Source organism: Ambystoma mexicanum, chromosome 6q, assembly GCF_040938575.1.
Source record: "Ambystoma mexicanum isolate Mex_15411 chromosome 6q, UKY_AmexF1_1, whole genome shotgun sequence".
Classification (NCBI taxonomy): Eukaryota; Metazoa; Chordata; class Amphibia; order Caudata; family Ambystomatidae; genus Ambystoma; species Ambystoma mexicanum.
The window spans coordinates 674,756,423-674,770,666 of NC_090937.1; the positions used below are offsets into that span (position 1 = coordinate 674,756,423).

General features: G+C 41.7%; 1 protein-coding gene across 2 annotated transcripts in view; it reads left to right on the forward strand.

Moving 5' to 3' along the window:
- The window catches only part of PRDM5 (PR/SET domain 5), a 1,215,944-nt gene that overhangs the window by 385,747 nt on the left and 815,953 nt on the right, over positions 1 to 14,244 (forward strand). For both annotated transcript variants that reach the window (XM_069631172.1, XM_069631173.1), the window contains exon 6: positions 3,500 to 3,592. In XM_069631172.1, coding sequence (XP_069487273.1) covers positions 3,500 to 3,592 — 93 coding nt within the window. The remainder of the gene's footprint in view (positions 1 to 3,499; positions 3,593 to 14,244) is intronic.

Here is a 14,244-nt window from a genome sequence, read left to right on the forward strand (position 1 = left end):
TTCTACTTGAAACTTAAAGTTTTTATTCCTAATTCACTTTACTGTGAGATGGCTATGTATGTGGCTAATAAGAGTGGCAATTACAATATTCTGAGCAAATTGGGTGAGCAGTGTGAAACTGATACTTGACAAAGTGGGATGTAATATGAAGGATTTGGAGGATAATCCACACACAGTTAAAAAAAGCTTTGTTTTATTGTGATTGGAACAATACTGTGGACTTGTTCATAAATATCCCTCCATGTCCCATCTATCACAGGAACACTAAGAAAGAGATAGTGTGGCACCTTATCTGAACATCTTTCCGAATCATTTTTATAGATATCTGATTGTAAGATTTAGAAGAATTGGTCCTCCTTAGACAAACATTGATAAGTAAAGTCTGTTGATTTTGTGGTGAAGTGAATACTACTTAAACTTTAAAACATTTAATGATCGACTTTGTTGCTCTAATACCACTGAGAAGGAGTTATTTTAGGAATGTATTGGTTGATTTAAATTGTGCTGAGGTTGACTTCCAATAGAAAAGATGTTTGGGGGCCACTCAAACCTTTATAGGGAATTGCTGTCTCAGTCTATTTATGCAGCGTGACGTTGGATTGTAAGGATTAAATCGTTTTCGATTGTTTTAAGGCTATGAATGATCAAGTTGTCTTATGTTTTATGCAAAAAAGTGATGCCGAGCCTTGTTCATATGGAAGGAGGGTTGGGGTAGCTTAAGTGATTTGTTTGCGGAAAGACTCCCCTTCCTTTGTTTTTACAATTGATTTGATTATTTATTAGGACAATATGGATTTTAGTAAGAATATTTTAATGAAATGTATCTGTTTTTATGTCCGACACCTACGTATTTTGATCTGTTTTATGAATATGTCAATTTTTAATAATGCTATATGATTACTATTTTGCTGTGTTATGTATTGCAAAGGTTTTGAATAAACCAAATACAAATACACAATTCAAAAAAATGTCACCACTCCTCAGCTGTTTCCCCTACATCCTCTTGCTCTCATGTGACTACTTCTTCCTAACTTTCTAAAATACCTTCTGTTAATAATTAATTATCCTTTTATAACATGCTTAATACTGCAGAGCAGTTTCTAAGCAAGGGACCTGGATTGGTACCTGTGCTGCTCTGCGTTGTCTTTCTTCAAAGACACACAAGGTTGCTCCTGAGCCATCCTCCCGGCACTATTAAACGTGGAACTCTCCCTACACAAAACTCCAATAAATCCTTTCCCACAATTTCTATCTCAATTGGCCTCCTGTGATCATACTACTGATTTCTTTACCTTTCTCCCCTTTCCCCGCCTGGATTTAGCTGTCCACTTTTCTTCTCCAGCCCCTCCATTTTGCTCCACTCTCCAGCAACTTACATCCTTCTTCGACGGTTTCTCTCTCCTGCTCAAGAAAGTACATTCATCCTGCACTCAAACTGAGCTGTGGAATTTGGCTTTATTAAATGGCCTTTGCTCCTCCCCTCTGCTGGCTACTAGGCTGATGGTTTTCATTTGTGGCCTGTGGAGAGGGCAAATCATTGGTTGAGATCACTTTTTTCTTGTGACCATCCTAAGGGTGGATTTAATCGAACAGAGACTATATGAGAGGAGTCTGCCATTTTGGATCTCACTGGGATGCCCTGCATCTACCTGCTGTGTGCTGTTTGTAGCCACCTCAATTGGGAGCCTAATAGGCAACCTCCCCCCAAACCTCCCAAACCCTTATGTAGAGGAGAGGCCATACTTTCTCCTCTTATGAACAAGTGTTTTGGGCTCCCCTGTGTTATCCTCTGTGAGGTTTCAAACCATCTCTGTGTATTAGCCTGGTCTCCACCACAGCTGTCATGTCACTGTGGCTACAATTATGTTTGCCCAGTCTTTGTTTTCCTTTAACCAAAGGGGATTGTGGAGATGTAATCCTTATTCCCCTTTAATCAAAATGAGTGTAGCCTTGATTGGGGTAGTATTCCCGAGTGCTCTCTTGAGTTTTGAGAACTTGGCTTGGAGTCCTCCATAGTGGGTTCTTGCCAAATTCCTTGGTTGCAATTTCTGTGACCACATTTTGACCCTGACCCAGTCGGGAATAACAGCAGCTGTAGTGATCTTGTGTCATCGCTCCCATTGTGGCCTGGCTAATGGAGGATGTGTTCCCTCAGGTGGTGCGTTACTCTCTGGTGAGCCATGTGATGGTCCCCTGTTAGGTGGAGTGGGTACTTCATAGGTAACCTGAAAGGCTTTAGAGTTACCTCACTAGGCACTCCTTAATGCAGGTAGGGAACATCGTCACACACTGAGTGGATAGAAGAACTTAAATTCTGCTTGGCCATTACCTCCCTTCCTTTGACCAAAACATCAGTTCACCCAAAAACATGCTCACCAAACCACTGTGTTGGAACATCTGGCAGATGATGTTTCCACTGTCTCATCATGGAACGACCCCCTTGACCATGTTTTCTTCTCTCAAAGTGCATGCTGACCGTGTTGGGTAGTTGGCAAAGTGTTCCACTTGTTTACCTGCCTCCCGTTCATTGTAGTAGACACCAATAAATGACCCAGTGAGTGATACAGTACATATACCTCAGTCTGTATACCCTTGGCATTTGCTTACAGCCCTGGACCAGAATTACTCCTGGCTACATTATGACAAACATTGGCCTCACACTGCGATGACCCTGCAACCTTCTTCTATCCCACAAGGACAACTTCTAAATACATGCTATGTTTGCTTTCCTGCTTCTGCACTTGCCTTGTTATTGAAGATTGTGTGTTGTTCTTGATTTCTCCCATTGGAATCTGTTTGGAGCCCCGTTTTCTGCTCAATGATACTCTGTTTACCGTCCCTCTGCCCTATTGGACTACTCCTCTGGATATCCTTTAAGGGCATCACTACCAATCCTATTCCTCCTGCCTACTTCAGTTCACTTTTCTCCCCATCACTGTATTCTTTTTTGCCTGACCAGTATCCAGAATGCAAATTTGCTTTCGCTCTCCTTTCTCTCCCTCACATCAACCTGAACATGGACTCCAAGCATGGCTGCAAACATCCCCGGACATTCCATTCTCTGCAACCCTGCATTGCCATGCTGTGGGACATTTTCCAATTGTAATGTAGTATGCAACAAAATAAATGGGGGGGAGGGCTTATGTGCCAGTTCTCCTTCTAGATTGTAGAGTTCTGGATGATTCCTGGAAAACCTTTAAAGGTTTCACTCTATCACCTTAACACTGCTTTTCCCAGTATGTTTTTCTGGCTCATGCTGTCATAAACGTCAGCAAGTCCATTAAATATATTGACCCAATGCAAATGTTCTCAACGTACATTCTTTTCATTTATCGTGTGCTTGAGATGTATCACAAGCTGACATTGGTAACAACAGAAAGACCGCCATAGTCAAACAGAACGATGACATTTGAAATTATTCAGTACTTGGTATTGTGCTTAGAATTTTCTGAATCTAATGTGTGGAACAAAACGACTCTCCTCTTTTTCTCCCTCTCAGCGCTCTTCATTGTTCAGAGAACACCCCTCCAGGAGATTCCTCGAAGAGTTATCAGTGTTCTGTTTGCAACTCTACCTTCAGCTCCGAGTCCAGGTTTGGGTTTTGACTTACTCTCATGCCCCGATTGCATTTGTCCTCTTTTTGAAAGCGCTTGTTTACAGGCAACTTTATACCGCGTTATGTATTGGTGATACCTAAATGAAAATACACATGAACATGTTTAATCTCGCCCCATCCGGACACACATGAGCTGGGTCAATGTAAAAAGAAGTGAATATGCATGGACAAATACAACAGTTTTGGCTTTTGTGCAAGCATGGCCTAGGCACTTTCCAGGCACTGCCATAATCACACTACCTGTCCATAAGATGGCAGCAGCCGGTGCAATTTCGTATCAGCACATATTAATATATTTTTTTAAGTCTTTATTGTGCAAATTGGTTGATCAAAACCTTATACACACGTTAAAAAGATATATTCATTTAATAAAACAGTATCGCAATAAAATATCACACTCATAAAAGAAAGAGAATTGCACACAATACACCATATACAATAAAATAATTACATCCATATCAATCATGTATAATATTACATAAAGGGCCTGATTCATGTAAGTGATTTATAATGACGCAATCCCATAGGAAAACGTTCTGTGATTCAGGCCCAAAGTCTTCTTCCATATGTAATATGCTGCCCCAATATTTACCCGAGATTGTGCAGCCCAGAATTGTTCTTAGGTTATCACATCCAAATTACATACAAGGTGGCTGTAGCCTTTAAAATTTAATCCACCAAGTTTAAAACACCAGGTAAATAAATGTTTCACTGTTTCTACCGAGATACCACAATATCGCATTTCCTGTACATATACGGGACCGATCTTCATCCTTCGGTATACTCTTTGCAAGGAAGAATGTTGAAATGTAAAAACATCATAAATCTCTTTAAATCAGTTTTTCCATATTTTAGCAAATAATCACATGGCTTCCCAAGCTTAAAACCTTGAGTGATGATATGATAGGTTATTTATAAAGCGCTTAATACCCAGAGGTTTCTAAGCGCGGACACGGGTATCGGAGCTGTGTTGCGCCATGTCGTCATGCTTCCAAGGAGAGCACATTGTCGCTGAGCTATCCTCCCTAGTAGGATGCATGAAGCATATATTTCTTTAGTGCTCAGATAATCCAATCAGTTATAATGTCCCATTCAGTGGCTTTCCTTTTCATTAGCATATTAAAACCTGTATCCTCATTATTAAGGGTAGTGGTATTTAGATTAATGTTCTGAAGAAAAGAGTTCACAGTCTGCTGCAGCGCACTCACAAGGGTGTTCATGTGGCCAGCACAAGAAGCATTTGCCAAAATGCCAAAGAGACTTCTGGATTGAGCTGACTGCATAACACTATTATAAAGTTTGACACAGTGCATTTCCCTCAGGCTAGACACCGAAACGATTCCTAACTCACATCTGATCACTTCTATCGGGACTGCTGAAGGGAGTTTAAAAACTGGTTTTCAAAAACCTCCCCTCAAGTTTATCAAGCCATTGAACATATTTCTCATTTAAAACCTTCAGCGCATACAATGCTCCAGGATTAATACTACATTGATATATTTTAATGAAGCCCTCAATAGAATAGCCATGCCTTACTACAAGATACCCGTTGATAACATTCCAATGATTAATCATCCTACAAGATAATATGTTGTCATACGTTGAGAGAATTGGATGACTAACAACAGGCTTGCCCAGATAAGTGTAAATATCCACGACCTCCAGGTATTCATCATTGATATTCATGAATATCTATCGTGCTCTGAAACACTTGTGTACGAGCGCAATGGAAATACAATAGAAATATCAATATCAATTAATAGGGTTTTCTTTTTTTCCTAGATTGTCTGCCTACCATTATAACTTTGGTCCTGTTAATGTTAATAATAAGTTCATTATTGGAGGCATATACACATAGAACATTCAACAATCTTTGTAGGCCAATAGGGGTCTTATTCATAACAACAGTATTGTCTGCATATGATTGAGCAGTTGATAACTGATAAACTGGAGTTCATATCTGCTACAGACAAATTATATAATACAGGGGCAATACCACATCCCTGTTTTAGACTTCTGTGTGTATGCACAGGAATAGTGAGAGATCCACTTCTGTCAACACAAATTGAAACAGGGGTTGCAGAGTATATTTCTCTAATGAAATGTACCACCGTGGGACAGTTCCCCATTTCTGCAACTTCAACCAAAGTTTTCCCCTGTTCACACAATCAAGTGCTCCTCTATAATCTATGAAGTATTGGTATACATTATTTTCTAAGCCACTCAAGTTGTCAGATATAAGATAATTAAGTGTAGCATGTTGTTTAATGTACTTTGTCCAGATCTAAAACCAGTTTGCTGATAAGTAATGATATTTTGCTCCTCTTTCCATGTATTAATGATCTTCAATAAAAGAGTGCTAAAAATGTTGCAACACGTATCTGACATAGCCAATAATCTATAGATGGAAGGCATCGATCTAGATCCGTTTTTAAGGAGGGGAACTAAGATGGACTTCCTCCAACCTTCCAAAATTTCACAATTTTCCCATGTCAACATAGTCTGAATAGTAAAATGGCCCACTTCATCAGATTCCGTTTGATCACAGCATTGATCAAACGGAATCTGATGGGCCAGGAGCTCTAGATACCTTAAGCCTCATGATAAACCTAGGAATGTCATCAGTATCAAAGGGAAAGGGTCTCATACATCCCCATCTAGTAACATCTATGGGACTAAGTTCATGTTTTACATCAAAATAATTACCATGAACATAGCTAATCCATTCTTCTATACTGATTTCATTGACTTCATTAAGATTATCTTCTGCTAGATATGATCTTTAGAGGTACCAGAAACATTTAGAATCATTGGTTCTCAGTATCTTTTCAATTGAAATTTCTGGTATCACATTTATGGTGGTGCAACCAGTTCTTCTATTGTGTGCCAAGATTAGTGACCACACTATTTCTCGGAGTCACTCAATGAATCAGTATGTTTCATCATGTATTTTTCCTTGCATGGACGGTGAGGTGGTACTTAGTTATTATTATGCTTTTTACCTGATTTTAGGTTAATTTGGCATTTGGGTAGGGTCATAAGAATAGTCTCCAGCAGATTAATAATATCAGTTATAGTCATAGGGGCAAGGTCATGAGATTCCAGTTCCAAGGGCCGAAATTGTCTCTCAAAGCTGGTAATATTCTGATCCGTCCAAACTATCCGATTGCCACCAGCATTTACTTGTAGACACATGTTCTTGTATTTTTTGGGCAAGTTAATTTTACAACTCAAGATCAGTTTCAGGATAACATGGTTACTTAGACGGGTGGGCCCACGATCCATGTTATTTACAATGTTACCTACACCTTCACTTACAAATACATAATCTACTCTTGATGAAACTGTACCATTTGAATAAAGCTCTCTTGCCACCTCATACCATTCTTAAATGGAATACGGTTTCTTAAATGTTTAGACAGAACAGGAGGACAAGGTAGTTCATATGAATCACAAAATTCCCCCCATTTATCCAGAGCTGTATTGGAGTTAAAATCACCCAATATCATCAGCTGGGATTTAGGAAACTCCTTGGTCCAAACCGTCATAATATCCATGAACAATTGAAGTATAAATTCAGTATTTGTTTCACCAGATGGAGAATACACATTGATAAGAAGCAAGTCCCAAGTTGAACACAGTCCAGAGATGACACCAATAAGCACATAGGGAGAATGACAATGTCTACAGTACTCACTTAGCATCAACTTGTTGTTAACCCCAATACATACACCACCTGGAGGTCGACCAGCCCCAGAGTGGACAGCGGGGTTGGCCAATACCATAAAACTATATAATACAATTTTAGCGCTAACCCAGGTTTCCTGCAGTGCAGATATATCAAAATTAGTAATGTCATTGTTTCCTTCTGGACTAAGAAAGGATTGATAACCATGTGTATCCCATGACAATAGTGTGCCCAAATCCTTTTCCAAAGGGCGTCATTGGGCACCATAGTGTATTCTTTTGATGTGCCAATAATCAATGATCCTGTAATAATGGGACGTAAACTGCTAACTAAAACCGCCATTGAGTGAATAGGTATCTCAGTTTGATAGTTGGTATGCATCACAGAAGGGTTAATCAAAGGTTGAGATAGATAGCTGAAACTGGCGTTCATATATTGTTTTACAAATTATAATCTCAAAACCTTTGCACAGTAAATGAGCCGATTGTATTAGCTTATCAACTATAATATGTATAATAACCCAATTGTCATTGCAATCAAGTTCAGGCAATTCAATACATTCAATATCGCATAGGATAATCATACCAGCTCAGGGATAAGATGGAACAGGCCAAGTACTCTTGCACGGTTGAGGAATGGACTATCAGCCATTGGGAGAATATTCACAGGTTTTATGCATTTACCCAATATATTGTTACCACAAACATTCTCCTTACCAAGACTGAGGGTATTACTATAGGAGCCATGATCCCCAATATTCTGACCATCAACTTCACTATATATACATGCGCTTGCATTTCAACACTCCTGTCCTCAGTAGCAAACTCAGTGGTATACAAAGGCAGAGAATTAGTGCACACAAACTTTACATCATGCTTGTTTCATGACTTGGAAGGATGTTTTTCAGAAATGCCATGTGTGTGATTAATCCAATTATCAATTGGTCCAAATACCTCTTCCCCCAGCACCCTTTTTTAATGAGATTACTAGCAGCAGGAGCCACGTTACCCACATTGGTAGAGACCATATCTTCAGTATTCGTTTGAGCCAAGGATAAACCATTCTTTTTGTCCGATTTCATGGAGGATTCCTTGCAGTTTTTAGTTTTATTATTATCGTGTTTCCTATTGTTGCACTTTTGCTGCATCCTCTTCCTTACCCCATGAGAAGGGGCTTCAATATCCAAGATATCATCATTAATAAGGTGCGGGGCGCTATGACTCACAATTAGGCTACCATCTATGGATGTCTCTGACACACGAAGCCTCTATTTCATCTTTAGCATCGCTCTCAATGGCAGCACACAGGTCACCAGTTGATTCAGCCACATGAATCCCTTTGTCCTTATTTGCTTCCTCTCGGTTATTACAATTACAGTTAGTAATTATTACATCATCTATGTTTGCAACAATAATATTAAGGTCCTGATGCTCCTTCATGATTGAGGAACAGAGGCCAAAAACTGCTTCTAGCATAGCCACAATCTGGTCTAACTTATTGGAAGTACAGAGAATGATCCTTATCAAGATGTACATTTGCATGGTCTCAAAGCTGTGTTAAAATTGTACTTTCGAACATAGTCCGATCTCCTGATGATGTGTTAGTTGAGTCGGCAAAACGTGTCAAATCAGGTGTAGCCCAAAGGGTGGCTGCCAATAATATTGTCACGTGTCAAGACCAAGGAGGAAGACAAATGATTTCCAATTATATTCTCACAACCATCCCATCTGCGATGAGTCTTGTCCACTTCAAGCAGAGCTGAGGCACCAAGTGATTGTCGCTTTAACTCATAAATCAAATAAAACTGAGAATTATTGTCCACCATAGAGTAAGTTAAACTATTGGTAGGTAATAAAGGATCAAGTACCACCAAGGTGTTTCTATTGGCAACACAATCAATTACCGCACCATTGGGTACTAAAACAACAGTAATTTTTGGCTGGCCCTTATCTCTTTATCGTAGTTCCCGTTAGTTTCCTAACACTCCATTTTGGACTTAGAGACTTGCAACCTTTAGCCATTTTATGGTCGCTGTTCGTCCAGTGAGGAGGAGTGTAGGTCCCCAGAAGCTCATCTGTGGTTTCTTTTCATACCTTGAGGTTTATGAGACAGGGGCTTAGGAGGCATATTACCAGAGGAAAGAAAAGAAAAGACTGACACCACTAAATGATGCTAATATCACGCAATACTAGGCCAAGTGCAACAGATGGGAAGTTGTTAAGTCCTTTGTACATATGGCACCAAGCTCACAAATAAGCCAACCTTCCATTAGTTAGCCAGGGTGGGGGGAGTCACCATAAACATCAACATGCAATAATAGCTCCCCCACTCCCATACTGCCTGACTGCATTAGCCACACTTAGCCGTCACTGCATCTTGAGTATAGAGCCCGAGTTACTACATGCAAAGCAAAGTCTGCAGAGAGCTCAAAGGATAACAAATCCCAGTCACACTCATGCGGATGTGATCCAGCCAGTTTACTTTCCTTCAGGATTTTCACTTGCAAGGAGCTCAAAGGACAGGTGCCACAGACACTCGCATGCTAAGCCTGGCCTGTGAAATGTTAGTTTGACCAATGCTCGGCGAGTTCCTGTGAAAGGTCCTCTGTGGCATATTTCGACTGAAGTACGTTAAAACAAAGGAGAACGTTTCAATGCCCACACTATTACCCAAACTATATTAGGTGCGTTGTGGGTGAAATAAGGTTGTTTCTTTCAAAGGTTCTGGCTTTGAGTCTTCAGGGGAACATTAGTCCAACCTTACATTAGTGTTCAAGGAACTGCAGTCAGACGTGCCACCCTTTATGCAGAATCCACCAATAATAGTAATGAACGATAACTTTCTGCTTTCACCAGCCAGCAAACACTAAACACACAGTGGCACACACAGCGCCATGCTCCATGCCGCTGTGAAGATTAAGTAAAGAAGGGCTCCTCCTTCCAATAGAGAGTGTGGAGAGACTAAAGAAATACAGGGAGACCAGCAGACACAACAGCACTAAACACACGGTGGCATACACCAAATTCATTTTAGCAAACATGATAGAGGCAGGGGAAAAGGTCATGCAAAAAAGAGAAAGAAGGTGATTGGTTTAAGGACCATACTGAAGGAGTTGATTGCTTTGGTATCCCAGTGTCCTTCTGAAAGGAAAAGAAGGCCCAGCATTAGAGGAGGACTCTACATGATAGAGCGTTCCTTCTTCACAGAGAAGGAGAGAAAGGTAAGACTGCCCTGATTGGAGAGTCACAGTGCAGGGCAAGGGGCTGCAACCTGTGGATCACCAGATGTTTTGGACTATTATTCCTGTGACCCCTCATCTTTGACTGTTGGATAGGCATGATTGGAGTAGTCCAAAAAATCAGAAGAGCCAAAGGTGCAGACGTGGTCTAGTCTAACAATCAATATGAAACAGGAGGCACGTCAATGCTTTTCTGAACTTCAAATTGTCTGGTTCAACACAAAGGGATGATAGATTAAGGTTCAAAGGGTGCAGCCCTAAAATGTGAGGATCTACCCCAAAAACCTTGGACTTTCAGCACTGGATGGTCATCTGGATTTGAGAAACGGGCTACAGGTAACAGGTCGGCAGTTAGAGAGGGAATACTGCAAAGAGTTAATTTTGAACTGACCCTTGGTAGACTGTGTGGTTCATGCATGGAGTCTTGAAGTTGCTGATCTATTATGCAATTATGCAGCCAATACAGAACCCTCATGACCAGGAAGATGTCCATTTATCTTTTGGCCAATAATGAGGCAATTGTTAAGACGATCTATGTGATTACATCGAAATCATTACTGTAAATTTGATTTCTTTTTGTGTGCACAATTCATTGCAAATGCAGGAGTTGTTCCCCACAGCTGCCCTTTATATTCCCCCACCTCAACTAATACCCACCCCCCCATCTTCTCTATTGCAGAAATATGTGCAGACAAAAAATCAATGAAATCGAATTTGCAGTAATGGACGGCAATGTAATGGTAGGATACCTTGTTTAGGTCCTTAAATTGCAGGTCAGCATATGTACCATTACATTAGTTGTGATTGGATAGGAACAATGCTTTGAGAGATAAGCTTGTAATCTTATGATAGTTCTGTAGGAAGTGGAGAATGGCAGACATGAGCTTTCAGTGATTAATTGCTACATAACCTGGGCATCACTGATCAGGCCCTGGCCTGGCCGACCACCTTTCTCACTGATCGACCCTCTCGGGTCCAGCTGGGGTCCATCCTATCTCTTATCTCTATCTATCTGTGGTGTTCCCCATGGGTCTAAACTCTCTCCCTGCCTGTTCAGCCAATATCTGGCACCAATTGCCCACCGCATCTCTGCTCTCTGCTCCAACTTTCAGTGTTATGTGGACGAAACCCAGCACTCTTTCAGGCTCCCTACGGCTGGCCCCAACTCCTTCTCTCATTCCAGACTGTCGATCCGCAATTAAGGTGTGGTCTGCCATCAATGATCACTGCCTTAATCCTCCTCATCAAAATACCAGCTCGCTCCTTTCCTCTCCCTCTGTGGCTGCCCACTCTGGGCCCTCTTCCTGCTCTTACCTGTGAGGCTAAGCATTTTGGGACCATCTTTGACCACACTCTCTCTTTCTCTCAAAGGTATTCTTCTTTTCCTTACTTTACCCCAGAAGCTCACTGTCTCCAGAGCTCTGGTTTTCTCTAGGCTGGTCTACTGCAAAAGCCTCTTTCTAAAATCTCCTGCCTCTACTCTCCGTCCTCTACAACTGATCCAGAACAGGATTGCGAGACTTCTCCTTGGCCTCAAGCCCAGGGATTTATCTCTCCAGCTCTGAAATCTCTTCATTGGATCCCAGTTGCAGCAAGGATCAGGTTCAAGACCCTCTACATTGTCCACAAGACTTTTTGGGGCCTAGGTCAGCACTACCTCCAACTCTCTCTTCCTAAACATCTCTCTTCTCGAGCTCTCCGCTCATCCATCTCCAACTCTCTGAGGGGCAGGTGCTTTTCCAAGCTGAGAGTTGGGGGCAGATCTCTTCCTTCGACTGCGGCCTCCCTCTGGAACAGCCTCTCTGCCTCTCTCAAACTTGAGGAGAATCACCTCTGATTCCGGAAGCAACTCAAGACCTTCCTTTTCACTTCTGATTTCTCTCTTCCTTTCCCCTGCTGAGGACCCATCTGCACCAGGGACTGGTCACCTGGCCACCCTCTGATGGTGGGCTCAGGTCCCTGCCTGTGCAGTTGCACCACGCACTGCCTGTTGGCTCCCTCAGCACTTGTGGTCTGTGTCTGTAACCCTACAGTCCCTTTTCTCTGCACTTATGAGCCACCTGTTGGCTGCACTTTTTGATTACCTGCACTTCTCCACCCCCAGATCCCCTTGGCACTTCTGCCCTTCCCCTCCCCTGCACTTGCACGATCTGAAGGACACAAGGCCTAGTATGATCACTGTTTTGTCCTCCCTCTGTTTCCTCCTCCTTGTCCTGTCGCGCCTAGAAACACTTGTGTACAGGTGTGTTATAAATGCCATATCATATCACATCATACCATATCAGCTGCAGGGTTCCTTTTTTGGGTAAAGGAAAGGTGTCCGTCCATTCATGATTAAACCTAACTCTGAAATTACTACACAGTGGTGTAGGGCAGGCTTAGTTTATACAGTAACAATAATAGAAGTACAATGGGTCCCAATGGGCATAAGAGAAGGACTTCTGTTGCTGGATGTGTTCAGGGAGAAGCGTGTGCCTTTTATCCATTACTGAATCTTCCAGAGGCAATCAGCTGCCATTTCATGACTGCCTTGTTTCTACTATAGTATGAGTTGGAAGTGATTACCTCATCATAAAAGCAATAGTTAACTTCATAGCAGCTGAGCATGTGTGCCAGCTGAGACATGTGTACGTTGCATAGGAGTAGACATGGTCCATCCTTTCCTAAACCAGTTTGCAGGATTTTCAAATCACTGTAGTGAATCATTATGGTGCAACACAATCAAACGTAGGAGTGCAACAAATCAAACGTAGGAGTGCAACAAAGTTGGCAAGCATCTCTGCTTTGTTTTCCTCCTCTGTCTCTGAAGGGTCCTTGGCCCTGAATGAGATTTTCATGCATCCACGAAACTAAAGATTCCAATGCAACACACCTTAATTTAGCACATGCTAATTGCCAGACGAATCGGCAACACATAAGTGCAAGTGTTAATTTTCTACTGTATACAATTAGAATGTTATGTTAGATGAGCCAATCGAGTAATACAACTCTGCATGATTGGTACAAATGGCAGTAATAAGTGCAAAACCTCCTGTTTTACACCATTTCTGCCCAGTAGATGGATGAACACAGGGGCTGAAATGCCTCTACTAATTGAATCAGCTGTGTGAAGTCCCCTGCTGATGAGGGCGTTTCAATACCCCTGCTCGGAAGAACCCATGGTTTCCCCTCATGCCACCAAACACTGCAAGACCTGTGGCTCACTCTGCAAAATATGCTTCATTTTAGATAATCTGTTATGTCCAACCCTCTTCATAATATCAAACCGGCATGGGAAGCCGGTTGAAATTGGTTGTGGTTGAATTAGCAGTACAAATGCCCTCAGGCCGCTTCATTTGTACTGCCAATACCGGTATGAGCGTAGACCTTCTGAAGTGAGTTGAGTGCAGAGGTTCATCATTTGAGTGGAGCAAGGTAGACTCAGTCCCTCTCAAGGGCTCGAAACCTGACTAATGGCCGAGGATCAGGATGTTAATTTTACTGTATCCAATCAGCTGCTGGGTCGCTTGCTGTGATCACTGTCATTGCTATCATGCAAAATAATTGACTGTGCTGGGTGAGAAGGGTGAAATGGACACACTGATTCCAATTAAAGCTGAATGACAATCGAAATGACAGGTTTTTTTTCCAAGTCTTTCACAATTTTTGTCTATTCTAGGAGCATGCTGACTGCTGGCACATGGTGCAGGCACGTGGTAGTGG